At 44.3% G+C, this 16,177-nt stretch overlaps 1 protein-coding gene across 6 annotated transcripts in view; it reads right to left on the reverse strand.

Moving 5' to 3' along the window:
• Nucleotides 1–3,647: 3,647 nt before the first annotated feature.
• Nucleotides 3,648–16,177, reverse strand: part of KLC1 (kinesin light chain 1) — a 79,834-nt gene continuing 67,304 nt past the window's right edge. For 2 of the 6 annotated variants that reach the window (XM_060263126.1, XM_060263124.1), the window contains exons 14-16: nt 15,204–15,334; nt 7,903–7,969; nt 3,648–3,808 (exon numbers count right to left, since the gene is read on the reverse strand). In XM_060263126.1, the coding sequence (XP_060119109.1) occupies nt 3,761–3,808; nt 7,903–7,969; nt 15,204–15,334 (246 nt within the window). In that variant the 3' untranslated portion in view covers nt 3,648–3,760. The remainder of the gene's footprint in view (nt 3,809–7,902; nt 7,970–15,203; nt 15,335–16,177) is intronic. The other 4 variants (XM_060263125.1, XM_060263123.1, XM_060263128.1 and 1 more) reach the window with 2 other exon arrangements.

Consider the following 16,177-nt stretch of genomic DNA (forward strand, 5'->3'; position numbering starts at 1 on the left):
AATCTTTTACAGTTTTAACTCCAACATTCCTACAGTTTTCCAGCCTTAATGTGTTAGTATTAACAGGAAAAAAACCTGAACACTATCTACAAAGTTAACATATTGATCTGTCCACTGTTTAAAATTACATCCTGCAGACACTAGCAGAAATTCAGTGCTTCATCTGTACGCTTTTTGAGTTTAACTAGTTGAAACGTTATTTTAACACATCATGGAGGGTATGTTGGAAGGTGCGCTTAACTCTTGGCCTTTTCAGACTGAACCTCTGCCTTTATAGAAGTACTTTTCTAGAAGATGCTTTTAGGGAGAGGAGGGAGGAACTATTCCAGAAGTCTTTATCTGTACTAAGAAACAAGACAGATGTCTTTAAAGGTGTGCTTAAGGAATGACCCTACAAATCCAAGTGGACACAACTAATTACAGATGATATCTGAATGCTTCAGCTAGAGTCTTTCCCAAAGGGGCAAGACGGCAGTTCTGAAATAAGTCATTCCACAACTGTATTGAAAATGAAAGGGAAGCAATACATGGCAAACTGGGACCATTTTTAAGACCGCCCAGAGTGCTGGTAAGCAGGGGCCAAGAGGCAAATTAAGTGTTGCCAAGATGTTTATTGTGGGAAAAGCAACGATGCAGCGTATTACTTATGATCGGGGTGGAATTCTAGCAGGAGCTCCTTTGCATATTAGGCCACACACCTCTGATGTAGCCATTCCTCTAAGAGTTTAAAAAGCTCTTTTTTGTAAGCTCTTGGAGGATTGGCTACATCAGGGGTGGGGGTGGCCTAATATGCAAAGGAGCTCCTGCAAGAATTCCACTCCTGCTTATGATTCATGCCATGCTGGCTGCAATTAATGTGCTTGCTTTTCAGAAAAGCTAAGATCAACGGCAGCTTTCCTCTCAACAGGGAGGACATTTTAATCCCATTTCCAGGAGGTGTGATCCATTGAAATGGGGGGGGGGGGCTTTGGGGGATCCACACCTTGTGTCGGAGTTAACAGGACACGATAAAAAGGTTGTTGCTCAATGTTCTGTTTTATAGCAGAGGGAGCCCGATAGCCACGTTTTGGAAGGGGCTGCAATTCATCAGGTACTGGAGCTACATCAGACTAGGGACTGCTTCCACCCCACCCAAAGCCACATTGAAATGTAGGTCGTGCTGCATTTGGGAAAAGAGGCACCCCTTATGGCTTTCTGCACTAAGGGAAAGACTTCAAGACTGAGCATATGTACCATGGAACGAACAGGCTCCAAGAGTGTGTGTGTGTGTAGGGAGTGTGTGCTCTCAGCTTTTACAGTACTTGTATCCCAGTTGTACAGTTAGTCTGGGTAGGTGCAAAATGAGATCCATCTGTGATAGCATGTGCTTATCAAGCTATCTCACTCTTACTTGAAGAGAGAGAGAGAGAGAGACACACACAATCTGCTCACCTGCGTGCTTTAAAGTTTGGGGTTTTTGCAAGGCTCTTAATTGAATCTCATGCAGCGTAATTTCTCTGCCACTCCCACCCTGCCCAAAAGGGCTGGTCTTGCCCCAAGGACATCTTGCTGGGGGGGGGCGGGCATTATGGACTGCAGCTGGGTATTGCAGAATGGTTTCCATCAGCTCATAGGCTTGAAAGAGAAGATGGGAGCAGTTTAGCATGCAGCATAACAACGAAGTGGCTTACGCAAGACGCAGCTGTAACTGCTTTGGTTCCTGCAGCTCTTAACTGCACCTACTGGGGTTTCCTTTCCTGTCTTGACTTCTAATGAACGAAGCCTAACCGCAGTCCTATACTGGTTTTTCTCACAGGTAGGCACACTTTTCCTTTGGAAGACAAAGGAGCCTAGAGATACAGGACAACTACATTAACTGGCAGGGAGGAACAAAGCAGTATTGCCTTCACTTGAAATGATGTTCCTGTGTGTCTTCCTTTCATCAAAACTAATTAGTCATGCAGAATTAGGGAGATAAGCAGGTACAAGGCCTACAGGAAAAAAATGTATCTTGCTGCTTAAAGACTTGCAGTTCTGAGTATCATCCCTTCTGTTGAAAGTCTTAAAACATAGCGCTGTAGTCTTGCATTCTGAAAAATGGCTAGTATATTTGCTTAACTTCCCCCCCCCCATCCAGTTTTAAAAAAAACACTTGAGAAACAGAATATATATCCACATCACAAAGACCATCTTTTCTATAAAACTATTCCAAAGTGACCGTGTGTGACATTTCTACTACTGTACAAAAACACCTAAACTGGGACTTTGAAACAGGGAAACAGAGATGGATGGGAACGTGTGTCCTTTGCCAAGCAAGAATGCCAAATGGAGAAATGACTGAGGGGGTAAAAGCCTGGTTGCTACCATCCAGGGAGGGTACCTGAATATTTCTTAGACTTATTTGTAGTTCATGGATGTAACAGTTTGTCCCTGAGGCAGATTCTGTTTTTACACTCCATCTCCAAGGTTTGTTTAGACTGTGCACAGAACTGCATACATTTAAGATGGCGGAGAACCTTATTTTAAACATCTCTGTTATGTAAATCCAGGTAAAGTTCTCTTAAATTCAAGGCTTGCCAAACTATGCCCCTAAAACCAATTTTAATGTCCTCATCAGAGCATTACCTCAGTCAGCAGCTGCTGGTTTAGAGAGCTGACCCATGTACCTCCACACTAAGACATCCATGTGTTTTATGGGCGGACGTTTGGGTTTTTAAAAGATTTTGAAAGCCTAAGTAGTTTTTAGATAGTGTTCTCAGCTATCTGATAGCCAATCTTGTTTAGAAGTGGTACGCTTCTTATGCTGTAACAGATAATGCTAATTTTGTTTCTGGTTGCCAGTGCGTTCTTTTCTACCACCTTGTAACAGTGATTAGGAAACATGATCTTTCAACCAAGAACTGCGATGTAGTATAATTTTTGCTTTATAAGCAAGTTTATCTTTAAACCTATCTGCATTGGAAGCACGGCGTAACAGTCAAATATATGAAGTCCCTGCTTCATTTTTTCTTGCTTCCATTCCGAACAGAGGAAAAAGTTAAGAGGCAACCAGCTTTTTTTTTGGGGGGGGGGGGAGAGGAGATGCAGAGCTGTCATCATCAGGACCCAGGTAAAGAGTCCTACACCTGTGCCTTGCCCCTCCATCATTGGTTAAGTGAATCACACTGCTTCCATTTATTTTCTTTAGGCCTATGAAAGCCACATGTGGGTAACAAGTGCTGTGTGCCGAAGTGGCATCTAAACCTTAAGCATCTTGCTTCACTGCTTATGGAAACCGAATCACACATCAGACACAAACTGTGGTAGCCAATGATGCAGTGCTGTAACAATGCACAGCCTTGGTTTTTACAACAGTGCCCCCAATGTGGGGTCTTCTCATCCCACAGTTCTTACAGTTTACAAACACGCAACCCTGTTTTAACAGTTTCTTTTAAAAGCTGCTTTAGCCTTTCGATTTCAGTGTGTGTGTGTTCTTCTCAGGGCTGCTATCCGTAACCTATCAGTAACAGAATTCCTATCAATAACAGAATTCCATTCAGCAAGCAGACGACGTAACAAACACTCCATGTTGTTTCCTCACAAGGAAGCTATCCATGTAACTAGGGAGTTCCTATAGAAATGCCACCTTTTGAGGCAGTCTAGGAACAGCAGTCCACAGCCTCTAGACTAGACGGGTCCTAGAAAGACAGTGATGGGGGAGGGGGGCAGAAACCCAGGACTTTTGAAACTCAGTGCTCCGCAATTCACAAGGGAATTTTTAGCTAGCGTCTGTCCCAGAATCTCAGTGAGCCAAATCAGTCTGACTGGCACTCAGACAATTATTTCGTCCCTGCATGGGGAGGAAAAGAATGCAAAAAGTTTAAACACAGTTCCAAATAATTCCAACATTTAAAAAAAAAAACAAACACAAGAAAAACTAGTAAATGTTAACAGAGCTGAGCAATAAAAACAAGCAAGTATTGGCTTACCTACCATGTGATGCTTAGAAAATTTTAAATCCATAAAAACCTTATTATGACAAGCCTATGGGTAAGTGGGTTTTGAGCAGACTTCGGAGGATGGTGGAAGACAGGAGGGCCTGGCGTGACTTTGTCCATGGGGTCGCAAAGAGTTGGACTCGACTGTGCAACTGAACAAGTGGATTTTGCTTCAGGTTTATAATGAAGCTATTCTTACCGTCTCTGTTAACCACTATTATATTCCTATTACATAGATGCTTAGTCTGGGTGTGAGTGGAAAGTTCTATATATTGACTGTGGCCAATGTTCTCTCTGGCCTGCAGACCAGCCGCCTCTGCTGCACTGCCTCCAACGCAGCCTGGAGCTCTCAGCTTTCCCAAAGGGATGAAGCACAAGCATCCAACGCATATACAGCCTTTGGATTCATGATTTATAAACAATTCCTGACCACAGAATACCTTGCAGCTGGTTAACGTTTGAACATCCCTAAGTCCAACTTCACATTTTTTGCATCCCGTAGCAGCATCAGGGAGACGTGCCACCATTAGCTGAGCAAAAGGACACAGCCCAAGATGTCTGATTGCATTATTTCCATTCATGGGGGACAATTCTCATCGGTTCTTCCTTCCTGCAAGGGGGGCAGATTGGGGGTGGGGGGCAGGTAAAGGACTGTGTTCCACTAACCTATTTCCAGTGGAGATTTTTGAAGAAATCTAAGCTATAGTGCAATGCCGGACAACTGTGTGTTAGGTATTTAAGAACCGGGATGGGATTTAGGACTATTTCATAAATTCAAGCAGTGGTCCCCAATCTTTTGAGCCCGTGAGCACATCTGGAATTCTGATACAGTGTGGTAGGTGCCACAGCTTACTTTCAATCACACAATGAAGGTTCTTGTGCTGTGGTGGCAGCTGCTGCCAAAGCAGTGTTTTTAAATATCTGCACAGCCAACCATATCTCCAGTGGCCAATCAGAAGCCTTGCTAAGCCAAAGCACTACCTGGCCCCACCCACTTAAAAAAAACCACTTGGCTGGTACTAAGGCTGCAGGAACCCCTTTCCTCTTCACATTTTAGGTGTATATGCAAGATGGTTGGAACATTTAAATGCTTCTCACGTGCCAACAGCTCAGGAGCCAAATGGGGCTCTTTTGGACAGTTTCCCAATATAACACCTGCCCTGTGTTTCGGGAAAGCAGGCGAAAGCCTTGTTGGGTGCAGCTCGTGATTGGCAGGTGGTTTCTATCTTGAAACAGCCACTGCTGGGGGAACAGATAAGCAGTGAGCCTCCCTGAGCCCAGACTCTCATCATGGCCCCTTTGGATCGACAGTAATTGCAAAAGTGGCTCTCCCTGAGCCACAGAGTGAACACTACCACTACAATACAGCTGTTAAGAAACCCTTTCCATGATCTAGAGCCAGTTTGGCGTAGTGGTTAAGTGTGCGGACTCTTATCTGGGAGAACCGGGTTTGATTCCCCACTCCTCCACTTGCACCTGCTGGAATGGCCTTGGGTCAGCCATAGCTCTGGCAGAGGTTGTCCTTGAAAGGGCAGCTGCTGTGAGAGCCCTCTCCAGCCCCACCCACCTCACAGGGTGTCTGTTGTGGGGGAGGAAGGTAAAGGAGATTGTGAGCCGCTCTGAGACTCTTCGGAGTGGAGGGCGGGATATAAATCCAGTATCATCTTCTTCATCTACACGCCTCACCCCATGTACTTATCTTCTGCCACCTCTTTCTTAACCACAGGACATTACCCAAAAGTCTTAGTCTCACTCCAAACCTCTGAGCTGTCGGGGGGGGGGGGGGCGCAGTGTGCTCAGGTTTTAAAAGTCAAGAGTACCTTAATGTGGGGAGGGGGCTGGACCAAGTTTCACCTATTAATGCAAGAATATTTTTAGCCAACTGGAAATGCTGTTAAAACTGTGCATTTTTTCTTGTAGGCCTTTCTGACAGACAAATTAAGTACGCGTTAGTACAGAAGCAGTTGCTACTTTTACACACAAGTTAGTTGTGGTTACGCATTAGTTAACAGGCGCAACGCAGGACACTGGTGATTTAGGTAACTGTTACAGGAAATGCAGAGATGGAGTTTGAGAGGTTTTATTTCCAAACAAATCTGCAGTCTCAGCTGATGCTGCCAGACACTGTCCCTTTGGTGATCAAACAGTCAGCAAGTGAACATTTAAAAGCATTTAATTTTAAAAAATGCTCAGCGTTTCCTGGAGACCTGTGTCAGTATGGCATCACTCAGAGAGGTACCTAGTTCCTTGACCCAGTTCGAATCCTACTCTGGAAGTTCTCGTCCCACCCCGACCTTCAAAAGAAGCTCTTTGATGAATGCAAGAGATTGCAGTAGGAAAAGGAGGCTGGTTGGATCCAGCACAAAGTGTCCCGAGCAGAAATCCAAGGGGGGGGTGTGTGTGTGGGGGGGGGGAGACAGTGGTAGTCACTTGCACCAAGTCAAACTTATCACACCCCCGCTTGCGTTTCATCTTGTGCAAAGCCTTGTGCAATCAATTTCTGGGTACTATAATATACAGAGAGGAAAGCGCTAACTCTTGCACGTGGTCTTGCTGCAAGCGTAACAGCACTAAGGCAGTTTATGTTTCCGCATCACCGGATGCAACTCATGGGATCCCGCTCACTGTCATTTTAGAATTCTAGCCGCTTTCACGGTCAAACTAAAATCCCTACCAAAACAGGACAGACTTGCTCCCCTTCGCAAAAGTGGGGAAGCTCATCTCCTAAACCGAGAGGAGGTACCACCCCCTCAAATGCTTCAGCAGTGCAAAATATTCTTCTGCCTCATCTGAATGAGGACAAAAATAGTATTCCAATGGACATCCCTGACTCATCTTAAATGCCAAAGGTGTGAAATGTGCAGTGGTGGTGTTTCAGGCAAGTGAGACTCAAACTCTGGAGAGCTTTATTAGCATTTTGAATGCATAAGATGTCACTGGACACTTCCTAACACTGCTAGGAGGTATGTTCTGCCTGCCATTATGTGTGCGGTGGCAGATTCTGCCCCAGCAGCTGCATCCCTTATCAAAGGCAGCTCTGTGAAGCACACTATCTGTCCTTTTAGTGATTTCAGACAGATTCCTGCATGGACAACTGTCAGAAATGCAGGACGCATCGGATTCTACAATCCTTCTAATTCAGTCAAGCTTTGCTACATCTGTCTAGCATCCACTATGAAGAAGCAATCCCAGCAACTGCTGTGTTCTAGAGCTGCCAAGGACAAAGCAAGGAGCCAGTATGAAGTACCTGCACCGTCTCTACATAAAACTCAATCAGTTCACACAGGCAAGCAGATGTGTGGGTGGCTATTTCAAAGGGAGTCAAGTTTATGAGGCGGTGAATGTGTGAAGGGACTCCCCATTTTAGCAAAAGGTGGGCCATGTGCATGGGGGAAAGAAAAGGTAGAGAAAGAAATACTTTTATCCCACTGCAAGAACTCATGGGCACTCAATGAAATTGCTGTGCAGTCAGGTTAGAACGGATAAAAGGAAGTTGTCCACCCAAAGGGTGATTAAAATATGGGATTCACTTCCACAGGAGGTGGTGGCAGCTACAAACTTAGACAGCTTCAAGAGGGGATTGGATAAACATGGAGCAGAAGTCCCATCAGTGGCTATTAGCCACAGGGTACTGTTGGAACTCTGGGGCAGTGATGCTTTGTATTTTGGTGCTGGGGGGGGGGCAACAGTGGGAGAGCTTCTAGTGTCCTGGCCCCACTAGTGGACCTCCTGATGGCACCTGGTGTGACACAAGACTGTAGGACTGCATGGGCCACTGGCCTGATCCAACATGGCTTCTCTTATGCCTCCACACAACTGAGTACATGCTTGAATGCCCCCCACACACACCCCATTCCTGCTATTTTAAAATCAACAAATATAGAACTCAGATCCAGGCCCTAACTATTACCATCTATGTGCATAAAAATATTATAGGGCTTCTTACTTGAAAGCGGTCTTCAGCAGCTTTGCCACCCATGTTAAGAACATTCAGTGAGCTGGCACGCTTCATGCTGGACAGTGAACATGCAAGGATAAACCGATAAGAAGGGCTGAAAACTGAGAGCTTTGAACACACAAACGCATAAAGAATTCTGCTGCAGCGTGCTTTTTAAAGACGTTACTACCAGACATGTATTCAGGGTCTCAAAACCGTCACCAAGACATCCCGTTTGATTGTGTTTGCCCAGGGAACGGTAAATGTAATTTCGTTTACGTGATGTCAGTTCAGAAGCTATGCTACACGACATCCTGTGTTGAAGAATCTCCAGACCTCCAATACAACATGCTGTTCTGACGTGCAACATCACCATAAACTGCGCTTAACTGTATGAGGAGGTCTCCACAGATCTGGAGTTCTAAAATGAAAGCTGCATGCGATTATTTGGTTCTGCACGATTTAGAACAGGGGTGGCCAAAATGGCTCGGGAGGCATATGTGGCTCTTCACACATATTGTGTGGCTCTGGAAGCCCCCACTGCCCCATCTGCCAGTTTAAATCACTTCTCCAAGGCAGCTGGCAGCTTGGAAAATGCATTTAAAGTTGCTTTCTTGCTACCTCTCCCTCCCTCATCTAGTTTTTCCTTCCTTCCTTCCTTCCTGCATAGACAGCTTCAAGAGGGGATTGGATAAACATATGGAGCAGAGGTCCATTAGCCATAGCATATTGCTGGAACTCTCTGTCTGGCTTTTTTGGCCACTGTGTGACACAGTGTGTTGGACTGGATGGGCCATTGGCCTGATCCAACATGGCTTCTCTTATGTTCTTAGTCCTTATGCTCTCAAACATCTGACATTCATATCCTGCGGCTCTCGAACATCTGATATTTATTCTATGTAACTTATATTAAGCTAGTTTAGCCATTCCTGATTTAGAAGAACATGAGCCAGATGACACTGTCCCTCTCAACTGGATTGTGTGTGCGTGCATGTGTATAAAGTGCTGTCGAGTCACAGCCAACACTACAGGGTCTCCAAGGCAAGAGACATTCAGAAGTGGTTTGCTATTGACCGCCTCTGCACAGCAACCCTGGACTTCCTCAATGATCTCCCATCCCAAATATTAACCTTGCTTAGCTGCTAAGATCTGACCAGATTGCACTAGCCTGGGTAATCCAAGTCAGACCAGGTTATGAGATAAACAGACCAAGCTTTCCCTTGCTATTCTAGTCCTCAGAAGGCCTTAACTGCTGATTAATAAACTACTATCATTTTAACTCTGCAGTATCCTTATATAAGTGAAATTGCTACCACAATTTTAAAAGATCACCCAACAGTCAACCCATCTACAAATCAAGAACATGCTTTTAAAAAACTCAGTGGTGTTCATGGCCAGATTTGCAAACAGTGCACAACCAATTACTATCTTCTATGTGCTTCTTCAACATCTCACTTAATCATGTTCTGTTTGCAGATGTTCGATTAACAATAACGGGTATTGAAAAATCAAACAATGTAGTTGCTGTACAGCTAATTGTCGACAGCTCAGCCCCAGGAGTTTCTTCTCCTTGAATGTAAAGACCACCGCCTTGTTAGCCAGCTGTCCAGGCTGAAAACCTTAGGGAGCTGGACAGCTTTCTCCATCACGTTTTCGCACTGAACTGACCATTTTGTAAGGGAAAAGGCAGGGAAGCCTCTTGCAAAACCTCAGACACCCTCCCTGCCACTGATGAAGCGGCAGACCATGTGGTGAGCCAGGAAAGGTCCCCTGTGCAAGCGCCAGTCATTTCCGACTCTGAGGTGACGTTGCTTTCACAATGTTTTCACAGCAGACTTTTTACGGGGTGGTTTGCCATTGCCTTCCCCAGTCATCTATGCTTTCTCCCCAGCAAGCTGGGTACTCATTTTACCAACCTCGGAAGGATGGAAGGCTGAGTCAACCTCGAGCCAGCTACCTGAAAACCCAGCTTCTGCCGGGGATAGAACTTAGATCATGAGCAGAGTTTAGGACTGCAGTACTGCAGCTTTAACATTCTGTGCCACGGGGCTCTTTTGTGGTGAGCCAACTGTCTTACAATTATAGGGGGAAAGGCACATGTACATACAGAGTAACACCAATGTGGAATTCGCTGCCAGAAGATGTAGTGATGGCCACAGGAACAGACAGCGTTAAAAGAGGGTTAGATAGATTCATGGGGGATAGGTATGTCAGCGGCTACTAGCCATGGTGGCTGAGGGGAATCTCCACATTCGGGGGCACTAAACTTCTGAATCCCAGAGTTAGGAGGCAACATCAGGGGAAGGCCTCAGCCTCTATGCCCTGTTCGCCATCCAGAGGAACTGGCCGGCCACTGTGCAAGACGGAATCCTACACTAGATGGACCACCGGTCTGATCCAGAAGACAAGAAAGTCAGTTTGGTATAGTGGTTAAGTGTGCGGACTCTTATCTAGGAGGACCAGATTTGATTCCCCCCTCTTCCACTTGCAGCTGCTGGAATGGCCTTGGGTCAACCATAGCTCTTGCAGAGTTGTCCTTGAAAGGGCAGCTTCTGGGAGAGCTCTCTCAGCCCCACCTACCTCACGGGGTGTTTTGTATGGGGAAGGAGGGTAAAAGGAGATTGTGAGCCGCCCTGAGATTCAGAGTGAAGGACCGGGGTATAAATCCAATATCTTATGTTCTTAAAAACCTCTGATCCCAAAGAACTGTGCAGGCAGTTACACACATACCTGCAGAGCTCTGGGAAGACCTCTATGCCACTTGGAAAACCAGTCTTTATAGAGAGGTACTATTCATTATGCAAAGAGGATCGCACTTGGTATCACTAAAGTAGTTGTCTAGACCCCAGCCAATGTGGCTTAAGCACAATGCTGGATTCAGTGGGCTTTCTTATCCTTAAATATCAGAGAAACAATTGACTGCAGCAACTCTGGCATTTGGACATCAAAACTGTGAACAAAAGGCACAGCTTCAGAACTCTTACAACCATTTTTAAGCACTATGTTTTTAAAAGCCTCCACAAAAACTACACTGCGTGCGCAGACACTAAAACACAGGTGTTAGCAACACAAAGAAAGTGGTAAATCATGCAGCATTGACACCTCAGTGTTATTTATTGGTACAAAATATACAGTAAAGCAGTCATGTGTTAATCTAAGAATACAGGGACACACAAAACGAAAATGTTCAAAGCACATAAATGCAAAACTCAAAATTCTAAGCACATTTAAGGAAAAACTGAAAATCAAGGTCCATTTTTAAAAAAATTTACAACAGAGAAGGGTAAAATAATATAAACAAAATATGCATATCAAAGCCCTTTATTTATCTTATAAAATAATTTTAGAACAAAAGTGATCTAGCAATGTATTTGAACATTAAGTTTGGCAAGCGAATTGGCAAATGTTTCACTTTTGAGGAAGGATTATAGAAAACCACTCGTTTTCAGCATTTCCCTTTGCATTGCAGCCTGCAGCCGGTTAATAGCACTGCTATTCTTGCATCTTAAAATCCCCTTCAAGGAGATATCAATGAGGTAGGAAATAATAGTTCTATGAGACTTAATTGGTAATGCAGTCTACTGGATGAAGGAAGTCAAGTTGATTTTCTAAAATAATTTAAGTAGAACGCAAGTTCTTAACTTTCAAGTTTCAAAGTCACCAGTTAATCTAAACATAATCTCCATTAACTAATGGGGGGGGAAATCATCTGAGGATGACAAGAGATCTGAGGATACATGTGAATAGATTCAATCCACTTTTCAAGAGAAAAGGGACAATCTCTCTCAACCCCATCTTCCCTGTGGTCCCTATCCTGTGTGGCCCATGATCCCCAGCCTAGCCTTTTTGGTTACTCTTGTTTGCATCAGCAGAAGAGCTGATAGGATCAAGCCCATGGGAAGTTACAAATCTGCTAGTCTGCCTGCTCTCTCAACTTGGGGGTCCATCTTCAAAGATGATATGTGGGCTGCATCCATAGAAGCATACGATCGCTTCTATGTACCCACAGGAACTTGGGGTATACTTCTCAAAATGGCAGCAAGATTCTGCAAATAAGAAGCATTTCAAAAAGTGTTTCTGATGTATCACAGGGTTGGGGGGGAGGCTTGGTTTAAGTCACACTTGGGATACCCAAGTAGCTCTGTGGATTCCTACCTATGATTGAGCATATTTAGAAGTGTGTGCAAGATTCCAGCTTTAAAATAGTTAAGCTTTGGGATGTGGGGCAAGAAACACTAATTATGTTAATTATAATTTTCATAGCTCTATTAATATACAATTGCACAAGTTCAGGGAAAGGCCACTTATCAAGCCCTAGCCAAAGTTCACAGTACAGTATGCCAAGTTTCACATTACATGCTGAAAAATACTCAAGCGTCTGAACTGTTTTCTTCACTCAACAGATAATTACATTATGCAATTCACTGGCAGGGGACATAGTGTGGACCACCAGCACAAAGGTATTGGTAAGGGGAACAGACATGATGGGTAAGTCCATCAATGGCTGCTAGATACGATGAATAAAGGGAACCTCTACTTTGAGAGCCAGTTTGGTGTAGTGGTTAAGTGTGCGGACTCTTATCTGGGAGAACCGGGTTTGATTCCCCACTCCTCCACTTGCACCTGCTAGCATGGCCTTGGGTCAGCCATAGCTCTGGCAGAGGTTGTCCTTGAAAGGGCAGCTGCTGTGACAGCCCTCTCAGCCCCACCCACCCCACAGGATGTCTGTTGTGGGGGAGGAAGATACAGGAGATTGTGAGCCGCTCTGAGATTCGGAGAGGAGGGTGGGATATAAATCCAATACCATCATCTTCTAAACCTCAGAAGACCAGTGCCAGGTGGTTTGCTGACCATCCAGGGCAACTGGTTGGCCGCTGTGCGAAATATGACGCTAGACTAGATTGACCGGTGGTCAGATCCAGCAGGGCTCTTCTTATGCTCTTATCTAAATTGGATATTCTAGGCATAGAGCAGCAATCAATGGCGGGGGCGGGGGGGGGGGGTAGTTGTACATTTCATGAATTGTAAAGGGGATTAGACTAGATGACCCTTGAGGTCACTGAAGAATAAAAATGTGAAGCAGTATCCTAAATCTAACTTTATAAGTTAGACAGATCCAGGTGAGCAGCCGTGTTGGTCTGAATCAACAGAACATAGTTGGGAGTCCAGTAGCGCCTTTAAGACCAACAAAATTTTATTGAGAACGTAAGCTTTTGTGTGCTAGAAGCACATGAAACACTCAATAAAACTTTGTTGGTCTTAAAGGCGCTACTGGACTGTGTTCTAAATAAATGGGAATTCTTCTGAGTAGGCAATACTGTATAGCACCTGGATGAATCCAGTTTTTCAGTGTAAGAACAACTATGTTTTGCTTTATTAACTTTCCAGTCTGCCTTACAACATGGCCAACATGGCCTGGTCAGCATGAGAAGCAGACTCTGATTTTATGTTTTCAAAGGGAGCTTCCTCCATCACTGAGACCGAAACAACCTGCCAATAAGGATTCGATATGGTGACGGATGCAAGAATCTATTCTCCCCCTTTAAAAGAGTCACCACATCTGCTGAAAGAATTCTGCATAACTCTTAACACTAACGTACTCCCATTACAGAAGAGAAAGGATCTGAGTAGCAGCTCAAAAGGCGAGGAAGGGGAAGGGCAGCAGCTTCAGGAGCAGCTCGTAGCACAGGAGCAGACAGAACAGCTTCCCAGCACTCAACGGATAATTACATTATGTCATTCACTGGCAGGGGACACAGTGTTTGACCACTAACACAAAGGTTTCGGTAAGGGGATCAGACTAGCTGGCAGTGTACTGAGTAGCACAACCCAAATGGCTGGCACTGGTGGAGGCCAACAAGAGGGGATAGCTATTTAAATGGCCAGAAGTGGAGATGGTGCCACCAGTCATACAGAGGACTAGAGGACTTCCTTGACAAGAGGGGCCTACTGCTCTGCTTCTGTGGAGGGGCCAGGGCAGCATGTTGGGGAAATGGCAAAGCTGGCCTCTGTTAAGAGCCAGGCACTGTGCCGAGAACCTGGAACTCCTGCACCCACTTAGCTCTCCCTTTTCCAGCTTCTCAGTCAGAGACAGATGAGCTCTGGGCACCTTACAGCTTTTAATCAATGGAACTTTTGACCCACAAACAGCTGGCCAGCTCACATGCAGGGAATGGCGCAAAAGTCTAAGGGAACATTGGGTCAATAATGTGGCCCCTTTCTTACAAAAGTTTTTCACTGGATAAGCAGCAGGAGCCTAACGCCTTCACAGCAGCCAGCCAGCTCCACCACGGCCACCCTCGGCTTCATAAATACTGATAGGCCCTGTTAATTTTGTTATAAGCAGCCAATGCTGCTAACCTGTACATTAGAACTGCACCTGACATCTGCACTGCTCATAGTGAAATACTATTGGCAAGCTTTCTCAAATAAAGCTGGTGTTAATACTGTCACGTCTCCATTTAAAACTGATTTTGGAAAACACTTTAAAAAAAACCCAAAAAACAAAAACCCTCTAACAGCCACTCTTCTGAAATTAGCCTCTGCTTAGTCACTCAGGGATAATAAAAGTGAATAGCCTGTGCTTTTGTGCAACAAATCCCAACACAATATCCACAAGTGACAATCAGCAGAGGTTTCATAAGAAGGGCCAAAGTGGTTCCTCATAACTAAACTACCTACTGTGTGCTGCAAGGACTGGTGCGATGGGTTTTGTTTCATTAATAATTCCTTTAAAGTGTTATCTTCGATAAAAACCAATCATTAGGGCAGCCAATTTAAGTACTATATAGAAACATCTTTAATAATGAAAAAGTGCAAATGGGTATCCACAGTTTGTTAATTTAGAGTTTGTAACCTAACGCCATATGCTAGAAATATCTGTCTATGTTATTTCAAACTACAATATCACCTTCGTTATCCTCAACCTATTTAGAAGAAATTAAGGGGAAACTGCTGAAATTCTATCACTGCTATTCCTGCGGCCTAAGACAGGAAGACAGAATAGCTAATTATGAACTCATCCTGTGGTTTATATGGTATCAAAAAGTTTTACTTTTACAAAGCCCTGAAAATTTTACAATCAAACTTAAGTACAGAGCTCAGATTTTCCCAGCTGTTTGGACCAACTTTCAACAAGTGCAGGTAACATTTTCTCTGTTACATTTGTAAGAACTACCGTCAGATTATTTGTGTGTGTGTCTGTGTGTTTTAAAGTTTCACACATCAGATGGTTACAGAAGGAGGAACCTATTACACAGTGTGATGTGTACAAGAGGAACATTCTGTCACATCTAGAAAAAAATAATTACCCAGGATTCTTTGGTTCACTCTCTCGTGAACTTCCTCCCTTCAGCTTCCTAACCAGCTTCTCACTGCTGCGTCTAATGGAAGCACGAAGTTTACTAAAGGAGCCGCTGCGCTTTAGGGATCCAGTGCCATCCTGGTGGGGAAAAAATGAGCACATTGAAAAGCACAAGAAAAGCTTTTGGCCTTTGTCGCCGGTGAGCATTTACTTACAATGGCAGACTTCACACTGCGCAAGCCCCTCCCCTACTAAAGCTTACCCACCTCAATGTCACATAATGGAAGCGTGTTTGCTTCTTATATTATTAGCTTCTCTAATATTCTTGAATTAGCAGAACCATGTATCCTGGGCAAACACACTGGACATTGTTCTCCCATGCCAGCTTCACCAAGTTGAGAAATTGTGCAATTCACATGTGTTTAGCTGAAGCTTGCTCATGGAAAGCTTCCCTGCCCTCTTTTTCGAAAAGGCAAGACTTCAGAGATCTGGTACGCAATTCACAAATGTATACAAAAATGTTACAGGGAGGTGTGGTTCCTTAGAGAATGCATTTCAAAAGCAACCAATCGCAGGGTACAGAAAGATACTGCAAATCGCTCCATGCTAACCAAGATGCAGTCAGGTGAATACAGTAACAGCCCAACACCAAGCAGAAGAATGGCATCGAGATTCGTTTGAGCATTTTTTTTTAATGTCCTATCTATTTGGGCTTTATGCAGCACACTGTTACGCAGGATATCTACCAGCAGAAGCATATGCCGGGCACACTTCTCTATTCAAGTTCTTGTGCTTTACACTTAAGTACTGTTTTCCATAGACATGATGAAAATTTACAGTTTTCTTCATGTTATATCAATATTTAGCAGCATGGTATTGGAATACTTTTTTAAAAAAAAATCTTGATTTTCCATTACAGTAGATCCCTCACCACTTGCAGGGGATCACCATGAATGGCAAAACCTGCAAACAGCGGGTGGC

This window comes from Heteronotia binoei, chromosome 21 (assembly GCF_032191835.1).
Source record: "Heteronotia binoei isolate CCM8104 ecotype False Entrance Well chromosome 21, APGP_CSIRO_Hbin_v1, whole genome shotgun sequence".
In the NCBI taxonomy this organism is placed as follows: domain Eukaryota; kingdom Metazoa; phylum Chordata; class Lepidosauria; order Squamata; family Gekkonidae; genus Heteronotia; species Heteronotia binoei.